The 14,215-nt window shown below is 30.2% G+C and overlaps 1 protein-coding gene across 2 annotated transcripts in view; it reads left to right on the top strand.

Moving 5' to 3' along the window:
• Window positions 1-14,004, top strand: part of LOC115875930 — a 36,329-nt gene extending 22,325 nt beyond the window's left edge. For both annotated transcript variants that reach the window (XM_030891522.1, XM_030891521.1), the window contains exon 2: window positions 12,921-14,004. In XM_030891522.1, the coding sequence (XP_030747382.1) occupies window positions 12,955-13,530 (576 nt within the window). In that variant the 5' untranslated portion in view covers window positions 12,921-12,954 and the 3' untranslated portion in view covers window positions 13,531-14,004. The remainder of the gene's footprint in view (window positions 1-12,920) is intronic.
• The last annotated feature ends 211 nt before the right edge of the window (window positions 14,005-14,215 follow it).

Below are 14,215 nucleotides of genomic sequence, written 5' to 3'. Positions count from 1 at the left end.
AAACATCTTAATTTATGAGATGGTGGAGAAAAATGGTCTAAATAAATTTTTTTTAGTCTTCCATGCATCAAAATATATTTTTTAATGTACAAAGAATTTTATTTATTTCAACCAGTGCCGTCCATACGGGTTTATATTTACTATTTTGGAAGAAAAAATTGGTACACCACTGACTTCTCTTAGAGTAAAAATTATTTTCAAAATCTCCATTCATTTCGGAACAATATTTATCTTTTAATTCTTTTTTATCCAAGGTATAATTTTTGCTTAAAAAATTTAAAAGTCAAATCGCTGAAAATTTGATGCGATGATTGTTGAGAGGAAATCGTTTCTGCGTCGGCTGGAAAGAAATCAAGAAATAAAACGTTTTATTTTTGTATATCAAGATATGCATTTTGATGCATGGAAGACGTGTATAAAATATAACATCAGTGGTATTTTGAAAAAAAAATATAAAAATTTTACCACCGATGTTTAGGACATACTAAGGGTCCAAGGTTATTAAAAGGTAAGGTTGTCTCGTAACTCGATCCGCCATTATCGAAAACGTCATCTACTATGTCATAGGAATGACACCGCTCATAGATAAAGGGATAAAAACTGCCCACAGTCCGACAGTGCATTTCCGAATCTATATTCATTGTGTACTTTATTGTTTATAGTGTATGGCGTCAATAGTTTTCAGTTGTTTGATGTGTGTTTTCTTTATTGTATTGTCCATTTATCTCTCTTTGTCGGTTGCATTTTATTTTCTATTCCTTTTATCTATGATTTTATACGTTCTATCTACGTCAGAGGGATGCTATTCCGCTTCGCTCCTATTGGTCCAAAAGTTACGAGACAACCTTACCTTTTAATAACCTTGCTAAGGGTCGGCATTTTTGGTTTTGGGTGCCGGTTTTCATGTGTACGAAGAGTACGGTCAACACGCTTAGTAAAATAAGATGTACTGAATAAAGACAGAAGGCGAGTATTTTCCCAAGCGCATGGAATCTAGCGTCAGATTAAGTAGTTATGTAATAAATATTTCGTATTTTTGCTCACTCCGACTTACTAGTTTGCCATAACGACTCACTCCTATACATGTAAACGCCGACCTAAAGGTTTGCTTGCCAGCGGGTTATATATTCATATGAAGTTTTTTTTTCTTAGAATAGGCTCAAGAATCATCCCCTTAAATATTAGCATGTCATTAAGGAACACCCTGTATATGGCTTACAAAGTACTGGATTCATGTGTGTCACTGCATATAAAGTCACATTGCGAAATAATAAAGTTTGCATAGTTTGCAAGATTTCAGGTGCATTTGCGCATATTAACCGGAAGAACTATATAGAATGTTTTACATTTCATGCTGATAGAAAAACACCGTTGCTTCAAAAACATATATTTTGATAGATAAGCATTAATTAAACTTCTTTCTGCATATTTTATAATTCCATAGACAGACGATTTTATAATTTATGTGATTTGCTGAATTTTCTTTTCTCATAGCAACCTATGTGTTTATATCCTAGATCATAAGAAGGTGCAGAGCCCCCCCCCCTCTACTTTTGCCCCCCCCCCCTTTCTTTATTGTTTGGACTACAGAGTGTCCAAACTTCGAAGGTGGTCAGTGGGATCTTGGAAATTACAATAGAACTACAACATGTCAAAGGCCATTTGTAGTTGAAAATAAGGCGATTTATGTGAACCGATTTAGTAAATAGTTTTTCTGTACCTTTTTTAATAATTTCTGAAAACTTATTAGTTGTAGAATTTCAGCCACCCTGTACATTTTTTAAATTCATTTACCCTTGTACAATATGATCGCAAAAATAAGGCGTCAGTGATGGTTATGAAATGAAGATGGCTGTCATTTTACGGGGAATGTAATTATTAATCGTTATTTCTATAAGTCAACTGGACGCTGTTTCGATCATACGGTACTACCAGGCTTTAAAAGCGATATACCTATAATTTTTAATATCTTCTACATAATATTTTGCTGTTTAATAAAAATATTGTGTGATAAAAATAACGGCGTCAAGTTACCGTTCTAAAATTTTTTGGTATACTACCTATGTCATCGATCAACATTTCTAAAGTCTTTGGAAACCTTGACGCCAATTTTTATGGATTATACGGTATATAGGCGTTAATGTTTTTTTCGATTATTTTTAATTAAAAATATAATATATTAAGGTTTTTATCAAAAATTATTAAGCGTTGTGAGAGTGAGGGTCAAACTAGCAATTAGTAGTCACGTTGTTTTCATGATTCCGCTGGCTGATTCACATTAACAGTAATAAAAACATCAATTAACCATAAATCTCTGTATATTTTCCATAAGGAGCTAAAAGTTCAAAACCGTTAAAATATGTTATTTTTTAAGAACATTTTGGTAATGTAGATAAAACGATTATGTATACCGGGTATACAGGGTGCTACAAATTCGAGGTACGAGCATTGGTATCTCGGAAACCGTAATAGATGCGAAGATGATTAAATAGGGGCACAGTCACGCCTTGGGATGTTCATCAAGATGCCATCAAAAAAGTTTTAAAAATTTCAAGGATTGCTGAGTTTTATGGAAAAAATAGATTTTTTTGAAAATCAATTTTATTTTTTCCTGTTGTTACTTTTTAGAAAATCAAAAAACTAATTATACATTCTCATAGTCACTTTATTAGGACTATCTGATAGTATTTTTATATTTTCAAATTAGCTGATAATTTGTAAGATATAGAGGCCAAGTTAACTTTTTTAAATACGGACCTGCATTTTTTATTTCAGTTTTTGAAAGAACTCGGTCTCCTGAGTATAATGATATGCCACACTTGATACTTTTTTTGTTTTGGACATTTGAACACAATTAGTTTAAACTAATTTTAAGTCCGGCTCTGTTTTTTTTTAATATTTAATCTATTGATCGTTACAGTATTGATAAGCTTTCAAACTTAAAAATGATGTGGGGTAAAACATTGAATACGGAAAATCAATTGCAATAAAAAATAATATAAAATAAATATAATATAATATAAACAATGAAATAATTTCCCCGGAAGATGGATTGGAAATGGTAGAGCAGTATAATGGCCAGCGAGGTTTCTGGACCTGTCGCCAAGGGGCGGCGGGGGGCATTAAAAGTGAAATCAATATTTTTCAACACTTACAATAAAAAGTATAAAATACATTCAGAAGTATAAGAAGAAGATATTTTCAAAGAGCTATAAACTATAAATAAAATTGAAGGAAAAATAAATTTGTGCAATAGGGATGATGGTAACCCTTCGAATATTTAGAGCATTAGAAACTAGTTTGGTTTGTGGTTTGGTTATTATTTATTTATAAAACTACGATTAAATATTATGCATGTTATTAGATCGTGCACCGAGATTTCAAATTCCCAACAAACAAAGTTAAAGATAATATCTTTAATTGCAGACCTGCAAATTATTTATTTGAATCTTTCAATTGGCCCGATTTTCCATATTCAATGTTAATTAGCGCTAATCAATATTGTTGCGATGAATATAATCAGATTAAATAATTTAAAAAACCAGAGACGGACTTGAAATTATTTTAAATAATAATTAAATAGTTTTGTTGTTGTTAAGGTACCCAAAACAAAAAAAAGTATAAAGTGTGGCATATCATTGTACTCAGGACATCGAGTTCTTTCAAAACCTGAAATAAAAAATGCATGTCCGTATTTAAAAAAATTAAGTTGACCTCTGTATCTCACAAATTATCAGCTAATTTGAAAATCTAAAAATACTGTCAGATAGTCCTAATAAAGTGGCTATAAGAATGTGCAATTAGATTTTTGATTTTCTAAAAAGTAACGACAGGAAAAAATAAAACTGATTTTTAAAAAATCCGTTTTTTCCAAAAAACTCAACAAATCCTTGAAATTTTTAAATCTTTTTTGATGGCATTTTGGTGAACATCCCAAGGCGGCTTTGCCCCAATTTAATAATCTTCGTATCTATTACGGTTTCCGAGATACCAATGCTCGTACCTCGAATTTGTAGCACCCTGTATAGTATGTACCCAAGTTCAATGTACCCTTTATTTACCCATTGGGTATATACCGGATGCAAAACATTGGATATTTACATTCGTATTTGGATGAAAATTGGCGTCTTCATGTTTTTTGACATTAGAAATTCGATTTTGATGCCAGTATAATCCCTTGTAGGGGGCGCCACCTACCTATTTTTAAACTGTTTTGAGGCCTAATAACTTTTCGTTCGTACCTGTATTACACCACTGAGTGAAAAGAATATACAATTTCGCCGTTTTTTACGTAAAAAAGTCTCTTGGTAAAAATCGCTACGAGTATTCTCGAGATCTTATATGAAATAGAAATAATCAATACATTGAAAAATATGTTGACTAGATAATTATTAGACCGAAATAATAAATTTGGAATGATTTTGTATTGTTCAATAGAAACCGTTTAATCATTCATTTTTTTTCTAGAAAAAATATGATTAATTAAAAAAAAAAAAAGTTTCGAAATTTATAATTTCAGCCAAATGATCCAGTCACCATGTTTATTTTTTGTCAATGATGACATGTATTGATAACTTCCGTTCCAAATAACTTGAGAATGGTTGCCTATAGTGATTTTTACTAAAAGACCTTTCGTAAGAAACGACGTAAATGCATATTTTTAGCCGACCACACCAACAGGGGCGGATACAGGAATTTATTTTAGGGGGGCCCAAAGGTAGAATTTGCTTTTTAGGGCGCCATTTTTAACCCAAAAGCCTAATATTTTACACAATTTACAGATTTTAGGGAGGGCCCGGGCCCCATGGGCCCCCCTCTGTATCCGCCAGTGCACACCAATATAGGTATGGTAGGCTATTAAGATCGACAAAAAAAAGTTTTTTTTTAATTTCACTCAAAATGAGTTATTTGGGTCATAAATGACCTAAATACAAAATATTTTCATGGTGTCTGTCTGTCTGTCAGTCTGTTTGTTCGTCTATAACACGATAAGCCGCTCAAAACTCAAAAACCGCTAAACCAATGTTAACCAAATTTGGCACAAAAATACTGTGGCACCCGAAAATTAGGCCATTAGTTTTTGGTGGGGGTGGGGGGTTGGTAAGGGGGTATGGGAGGGCGTTAAAAATTTAAAAAAATCATAACTCCAAAATTACAGTAGCTAGCGAAACGCGGTTTTCAATTTAAGATTAGGAATAATATTTGCAATAAAATTTGTAATAACATCAAAATTAGTCAAAGTCGCAGTTTTTGAGATAAAAAAAATTGAAATTCCTTTACTTTGAAACTAAAAGAACTGCCTACCAACTTTTTATTAACATATTTTAGTATGGGCGGTTATACGTGCCTCCCGGCGCCAATTTTTTTTTCACTCACTAGTTTGTAGACTAATTTGGCGCTCCAACATGCTAAGGAAGAATAATTTCTACAGACGACATACAAAAAATGACAGATAGCTATGAATTAAAATGACCATACACAACTGTTATTTTTATGGATCCTCTCGGAAGACAAACTATATAAATATTTTCGACAATTATTTGACACATTTTTTTAGCAAATATTGATTTAAAGCTTAAAGCGTTTGATTCTTAACGCTTTGTCATAAAATATAAAAAAAACAATAAAAGAGTAGTTATTTAGGCGATTAAGCACATTATTTGCTATAACACTATAGCACGGAATTTCGCTAGTTCGTATTGAACTTTTATCAGTAATTGTTAAATATATTGTGGTATTGGCCTTATTGGGTTCTAGGTCAACAATAAGGAAGTGTGTTTTTGGTCAAATTTAAACCAAATTTAAAACGGAATATAATTAAAAATCTGTTAAATTATGAATCTGTGATATTTGACAATATAAAATCGCAATCGTTTTAGTAAAGGACAATTACAAGGTAATACCGTAATATATTCTATATTAAGTACCTATATTAGAAATCGGGGATATCAAATATAAATATGTAAGTTGTTGTAAACTATACAAAAACTTCATCACGCAGCTTTTTGACCTAATATAAAATTCGATTGAAAAAATATGTTAATATAAAAGTAATTAAAAAGGTATACCGGGTGCGTCTCAAAAGTGGCTCACCCTTATATTTTTTTTATTTTTTCAGACAGAAGAACGAGATTTGGTATGTTAGTCTATGACATAAATTAGGATTGATTGACGTTTTCAATTGTTTTCGATCACTTCCTGTTTTACCGGAAATTACTACAACTTTTAATTTTTAAATGATACCCTCGGTATATTTCTACTTTATTCGGTAGAAAATGACACCCTGTCTTTTCAACTTTTCACATTTTTGCATACGGCTTATTTGAAATTGTCACATGCGGTTCATAATACCTAATATATTTTAAGGCATATATACCTAGTAAAATAAAAGTAAAGCACTTTTATGCCTAGGCCTTAAAATTACTTTTTTTTTCCATAGTAACTGTTAAAATTGCCTTATATCTATCAAAAATAGTAGATAAAATAGTACTTTAACCGAAAGGTAGATTAAATGATACTTTAACAGCGAGGATAGGTTAAAAACTTTATTTCTTCTCGCACGTTTTTTAAATGTGATGCTTCCATTTTTGAAAATTTTTGTATTCCTTTTCATAAGTTATTCGGGATTTAAATGGAAGTGGTTTGGATATGGCGTTTATCGTCTCAGCCTGAATATCTGTTGGTAATTTACTCATTTCGTGTTCAGCCATTTCTGGCTCCAATTCAATCAGCAATCGATACGAAAGAGAATTATAAAATATTGACTCAAAACTGACAATTAAAGAGACAGCTTTATTTATTTGTCAAATTACACAGAAACCAACGCCAACCCAGCACAATATTTTTTCTACTCGTAATAAATTCCTTGAAATAATAATTTCTGAATATTTTTTAAAACGTAACTCGCTATGGAAAAAATATTGTTTTATAGACGATGCGACGATGAAATTGCATTATCGTCTTCCGAAATTAATTAACCTTTCGACGATAAAATACCATTTTATCGTCTTGTATAAAAAATAAACTATTTTATATTGTCAATCACGTCGCAAAAACTAACACTTTTATGACGTTTGAAAAAAATAGTATATTTATTTAGCGTATGACTTTATCACAGCTGTTAATATGAAATAAAAATTAGAACGAAAATTCTAAATGTCAAATACAAATATAGTACAAATCTTTTAAAAGTTTCTCAATATGGCCGACCTAGTTACGAAAATTGGTAATTTTTTAATGAAAAATATGTTGTTTACTCTTTGGTTAACAATAACATTTTTCAGAATTGTCAAGTTGACGTTAAATTTTCAGTTAAAGGGATGTAAGAACTATAGGAAATGAATTTTTGTTATGTTTTGACGATATTCGGAGAATTTCTAGAATTATCATGATTATTGAATAACTATAGTTGTTTAATAAGTGAAATTAATACAAGACTTAGAGATAGGATAATGGATGTAAACGTCAATTGTCACACACAAACATCTAGTCTCTTTACAAAATCAATTGCACATGGTGTTGTTTTCAGGAAATCTCCAAAATCTCCCTCATACGCAGTAAAGATGCATTCTTCTTTAATAACAGTCCGTCGTAGATCTTCACAATTACATACCGGAGTGGCTTTTCCCTATATATAGAGGAAATCCATGCATCTGCCATGTTCTCAGCCTGTTATACTTAGGAAATACTGTTGAAATGCATGTGAAACCCTTGTTGACTTTGTGGTGGAGCGTTTTCCATCCATTCGTTCATCCATTTTCTTCAGTATTCCCAAGTGTTTTTGATGAGAGTGGTGTTTTTTTGAGCCGAGTCTATTAATATTTAAATCTTTTATATCAGAATGTACTGGTAGTTCCCGGTTTAGCAATATTTTCCTGTGTTCTCTATGCAAAGCCTATTTTCTCCTCAAGTTAGTGGGAGGTGTGTTACTTAAAACAGGCAACCACTAAGTGGGTGTAATTCCTCTCTATAATAGCCTCTGAGATGATTCGCTTTGTGGTGGGACTTTTTTTACGACCTTTTTATTGACAACCAAAATTTTTCATTAAACTGTAAACAAACTATTGAAAAGTAAAATTCCGAGTGTAATTAAATAATTAAACCTTCATAAAAACCATAAAAAATAATTTAGTATTTAATATTGTTGTAATTTGTTGCATATGTGTATGTGTTTATTACCTTTAATGTATTACCACTAATTAGACGCGTATTAAAAAAAATATGCAAAAATTGCATTTCGAGCTTGATAATATTTATTTAAGATTACATTTACAATAGGTATTATTTTTAAGAAATTCCAATGATTTATTTATTGATGCTTGTTAAAAGTTTGCGTGCAATCGCGACAGCAAATATTTACCTACAAAAATAGCTACGGCATAATAAAAATATTGTAACTGACATGACGTCAACGTTTTAAGTAGGTCTTAGATCCGATTGTTCTAAATTTCTTTTAAATCACCCGCTGGTCAGTAGATAACTGGTTTAAATTCCATTATAGCTAATTATTCTAACTTATAGAAAGGAAAATTTAGATTTTTATTGGGATATTGCACTTTGAACAAAAATAATGGTCTTGTGTTGGTTCGTTAGGATTCAGTTTGGTACCTTTTAAAAAAATTAATTTTTTTTCAGAAACTATTTGAGACAGAGTTTACCAAAAATGATTTTTACAACTACTACTGGGTAAATGAATTTGTAGTATAGTATGACTTTTTTTGAAACTTTAGTTTGGGAGATATAAATTTAATCGGACCTTTTAAAAAAATTTTTTTTTCAGAAACTCTTTGAGACAGAGTTTATCAAAAATGCTTTTTATAACTACTACTGGGTAAATGAATTTCTAGTATAGTATGACTTTTTTTGAAACTTTAGTTTCGGAGATATAAATTTGATCGGATCTTTTAAAAAAATTATTTTTTTTTCAGAAACTATTTGAGACAGAGTTTACCAAAAATGATTTTTATAACTACTACTGGGTAAATGAAATTGTAGTATAGTATGACTTTTTTTGAAACTTTAGTTTGGGAGATATAAATTTAATCAGACCTTTTAAATTTTTTTTTCAGAAACTATTTGAGACAGTGTTTATCAAAAATGCTTTTTATAACTACTACTGGGTAAATGAATTTCTAATATAGTATGACTTTTTTTGAAACTTTAGTTTCGGAGATATAAACTTGATCGGATGTTTTAAAAAAATTAGTTTTTTTCAGAAACTATTTGAGACAGAGTTTACCAAAAATGTTTTTTATAACTACTACTGGGTAAATGAATTTGTAGTATAGTATGACTTTTTTTGAAACTTTAGTTTCAGGAGTATAAATTTAATCGGACCTTTTAAAAAAAATAATTTTTTTTCAGAAACTATTTGAGACAGAGTTTACCAAAAATGCTTTTTATAACTACTACTGGGTAAATGAATTTCTAGTATAGTATGACTTTTTTTGAAACTTTAATTTCGGAGATATAAATTTAATCGGACCTTTTAAAAAAATTAATTTTTTTTTCAGAAACTATTTGAGACAGAGTTTACCAAAAATGATTTTTATAACTACTACTGGGTAAATGAATTTGTAGTATAGTATGACTTTTTTTGAAACTTTAGTTTCAGAGATATAAATTTAATCGGACCTTTTTAAAAAAATATTTTTTTTTCCGAAACTATTTGAGACAGCGTTTACCAAAAATGCTTTTTATAACTACTACTGGGTAAATGAATTTCTAGTATAGTATGACTTTTTTTGAAACTTTAGTTTCAGAGATATAAATTTAATCGGACCTTTTAAAAAAATTAATTTTTTTTCAGAAACTATTTGGGACAGAGTTTACCAAAAATGATTTTTATAACTACTACTGGGTAAATGAGTTTCTAGTACAGTATGATTTTTTTTGAAACTTTAGTTTCGGAGATATAAATTTAATTGGATCTTTTAAACAACTAAAAATAAATTAAATTTAATTCCCAATGAAATGTAATCTGGATAATTAGCTTATAACATATCTACCCTATGATGAAAAAAAAATGGCGCCGTATTTCGTTCCACTTAATTATCTATCGCACCTGTCCTGTTTGTAAATTTGTAATTTGTTTAATAACATCTAAAATGTAAGATTGGGTGATAAATAATCATGTTAAATAAAGCCTGAATTATAAAAATATACATTTTCTATGAAACCTCGTAGAGATGTCTAAAAAATGTATAATATATAATTTGATAGATAGCTAAATTTTTTATCTGAGGCTCGCAAATTATACAGAGTGTTTTATTTGAACTAAACAATGTATTGACAGAATTTGAAACTAGTAATTATTTAAAATTAATTTTTAGACCCTGTATAAGGTAGTGTAATTTTTGATGTTGTGAACATTAGTAAATAAAAATCAGTGCATAAAACTGAAATATGCCTAGAGAAATGAAGCATTAATATTGTTATTGCATTTTGACAAAATTGTAAATATTTAAAAAACATCCTTTATAACATGTACTTCTATTTTAATCATTGAAACTAAAACTGTAATAATATACAGGGTAATACTATACAGGGTTTAATACTCTTTATTTATATTGGATACTCTTGTACCTTATGAAAATAATTTGAAATTGTAGCTAGTGTCCTTTCGAAGTTCTCAACAGTCACAATTTAAAAAATCTAATCATTTAGATCAAACACTTCCTGTCGAAAGCGTGAATAACCCTGTATATCAGTATGTAAAAATATTTATCCACTAATTAATGCATGGTCCTAATTGGTACCTAACTGGTGTTAATGTAAAGCATTTTTGTCTATCCTATGAACAAAGAACGGTCTTTTGTCTAAATTACTTTCAGTTATTCAATAGTTTCTAAAGAAAAAATTAATTGTTTAATAATTGCTTGAAACAGCTTCTTTACAAAATATAAAAAGTACTGTGAGCTTTTTAGCAAGAATTATACACCCTTGCAACTTTTTATGTATTTCCCCCCTTAGAGGATTTTATATGAAGTAAAATGAAATACTCGATAAAATGGTGAAGGAGCTGTGTCATCCAGTTATGTATAGAATTATTTGGAACATGGAGCATAATGAATATGGAGTAAATGTAAACTGTAATGTAGTATATTTCGATCACAGAAACACGATTATGAGGTTTTTTTCGTGAATTTTTTTTTAATTTTTATGGATTTTTTTTAGTTCATTTTAACTATGAACTAAAAAAAATCCATAAAAATTAAAAAAAAAATTATATATATTTTTATATATTATTTTTATTATTAATTATAATTTTTTGTTAATATGGCAACATAGGTAGTAGATTAAATTTTTAAGAAAGAAAACCCAGAAAAGATCCAGTGCTTCTCAAAATTTAAGCAAAAATTATTTTGTTTGGAAATCTTCAAAGGAAAATAACTCGGTTATTTTGAACTTATTTGAAAATCGGTAAAGATAAAACATGTTTCTTTTATCTAGATCTACCATCCATGAAAATATTTGCACTTATTTAAGACTCACCCTGTCTGTACAGGGTGTTCCACTAAGAATAGCTCTCGGCTGTATTTCGGAAAGTATTAGCCGTAGGGCCTGCGGAAAAAAATATTTAAGACTAAAGAAGCCATGATAAATTGCTGGAAATTATTTTCAAGTTTGTAGAACGGCCGCTAGAGGGCGCAACTGCTATAAAAAAATAAGAAAAAGGAGCGTTTACACAATTTTGCCTAGATAACGGGTACCATAAATAATAGCTTCACAATCTTCAGTAAGTTTTTAATATTTTTATTAAACTTTTAGAACCATTTTGCCCTATCTGCCAAAATAAAGTGGGGTTAGGTAAAATTGGGGGAAGGTTAGATCTTTATTTATTTAAATATTAATAACTCCGGATTGGATGAACGGAATCCAACAAACGGGGGCTCGTTTAAAAGAGAGTTTCTTACTCTATATTATACCGTATAAACAATAATAATAATAAGCTTTTGAATGTAGACGCTAGGGGGCGCTGGCTGTCTTTTAATTTTACAAACATTACGCGTTATTTAACGAAAAAAATAAATGCGATAGTATATGTAATTTTAGCTGATAGTAAAGAATAATAAAAGCTTAAAAAGCCAGCGAAAACCGCATCTTGATATCTTCTTTCAAACCGAAGATATTAGCAAAATAATAATAAATACGAAAAAATAAGCCCTTAATTACCTTACCTTTATAACGCGGTTACAGTAGCCCTCTTGATTATGAATATTCTGACAAAAAATAAGATAGAAATGATTAGTTTATTCTAAAATCGACAATATACCAGAATACTATAATACTAGATCTATTAATATCTAATATAATTTAAGATATCAATGACAGTTAATAAGAAACGACGCCTCAGTGAAGTCATGGTAGGCTTTGGAAAAAAGTTGCTGTTGACGTAATAGTATAAACGTCAAAGTGATATTAGATCAATATTTTGATAGTCTTAGCAGCATTTTTTCTCTATTAAAGAAAGGTATTTTTAGAAAAGCAATCAAAACATAAAAAAAAACGCTCTTGAGACTATCAAAATGTTGATATAACAATATAAAACTATCCCTCTAAAAGCAACTTTTTTCCAAAGCCTACCATGAATTCAATGAGGTGTCGTTTCTTGGCCACCGTCATTGATATCTTAATTATTAGATATTAATACACCTAGTATTATGGTATTCTGGTTCATTGTCGATTTTTTGAATAAAATAATCTTTTTTATTTTCTTTTTAATTAGAATTGTCATAATCAAGAGGGCCCTCTATCACTACGGTATAGTGATAGAGGGCTTATTAGAAAAATAAGGTAATTAAGACGACTAATAGTTTCCGAGATACAGCCGAGAGCTATTCTTAGTGGGACACCCTGTACATATGTAGTAACAGATTAAAATGGGCAATCTAATTAAAGAACATTTTTATTCATTTCAGAATTATCCTCAGCTCCCGATAGACGTCGAAGAAAATGTCCACATCCATTTCCACGACGCAAACAGCCACGGTCTTGCCAAAAGCAGTCAGCTCGTTGAAGAAGAGCGAAGAAAAGCCACCGCTTCAACGGTCCTCGTCCATAGAAACAATCAAACGAATCAACACAATCATCTGCAGTCCCCAAACCTACATCTTGCCGGCCATGTTAACGACGTGGCTGAAAACGGGCCAGACCGGTCTACAATCTTCCACCGAAAAGACGATTTTTATGTTTCGGTCGCTTCTATTCGGCTACCTCTTACAGAAGTTCGTATCAGTTTGGAGGAAATCTGGAGTGAGCAAATCGAACATTACCATACAGAAAACCTCAGCTCAATTGACCGCCAAACTTTTCGAGAGCTTTCCCAGTTTCTTCATATCAGTAGCTTTTTATTTAGTGACGCTTTTACTCATTGCTCAAATTGTACTGTGTGTTCTTCTACTTAATCAGTGCCTTTTACCATACGGCATGCATTTTCTTTTCGCAACCGCCACCTATATAGCTGGTTTGGGATACAAAATAAACTGTTACAGCTACTCAAAGCCAAAGAAACATACGAAGCTCAATTAGGATTAGTAAGGACTTTATAACTCTTTGAAGACGATTATGTTTTTCAATAAATACCTCGGATTTGTATGTATGTAATGTGCCGTGCTAATTTAAACCAAAGAGTTATTTTTTATACTATAAACTATTATACAGGGTGCTATAAAGTAGAGAGAGATTGAATGCAAGTAAATTAGACTGTAAGAAAAGTTCGATCTTTTTTACTATTGAAAAAGGATTCGAATCTTTAAAGAAAGGCTGAAAACATTGTGAATTAGCTACTAAGATTGTGAAGATTAATATTTTTACTGGACCTAGTTTTTATACTGTTCTAGTATTAATAAAAACTTAAATTTATAATATACTTAAATCTGTAAAACTATTTCAGTGTAGATAATAGAAAACTAGATTCCTTATTAAAATTAAGTAGATACTCAAGAAGGCTCAAATTGTGTTGTATTCATTTTTATAAATACATTTTTTAAGGATGATATATAACTTGTTGTTTTATTTTATTTTAAACATTATTATAAAATATAATATATTTTGTGATAATGTTTAATTACATTATTACCTAACATCATTATACAGGGGGTGAGTTTTCTACGATGTTCTCTATGGGTATCTCAGAAACTACAGAAGATAGAGAGTCGGTTAAATGGGGAAAGAATTGCAGTTTTGTAGGGTCATAAATATGCGCCTTTCAGAT

Source organism: Sitophilus oryzae, unplaced genomic scaffold (assembly GCF_002938485.1).
Source record: "Sitophilus oryzae breed Bouriz unplaced genomic scaffold, Soryzae_2.0 scaffold_1396_pilon_pilon, whole genome shotgun sequence".
Classification (NCBI taxonomy): Eukaryota; Metazoa; Arthropoda; class Insecta; order Coleoptera; family Curculionidae; genus Sitophilus; species Sitophilus oryzae.
The sequence above is the reverse complement of the archived record's forward strand: the minus strand, read 5'-3'. Positions and strand labels throughout refer to the sequence as shown.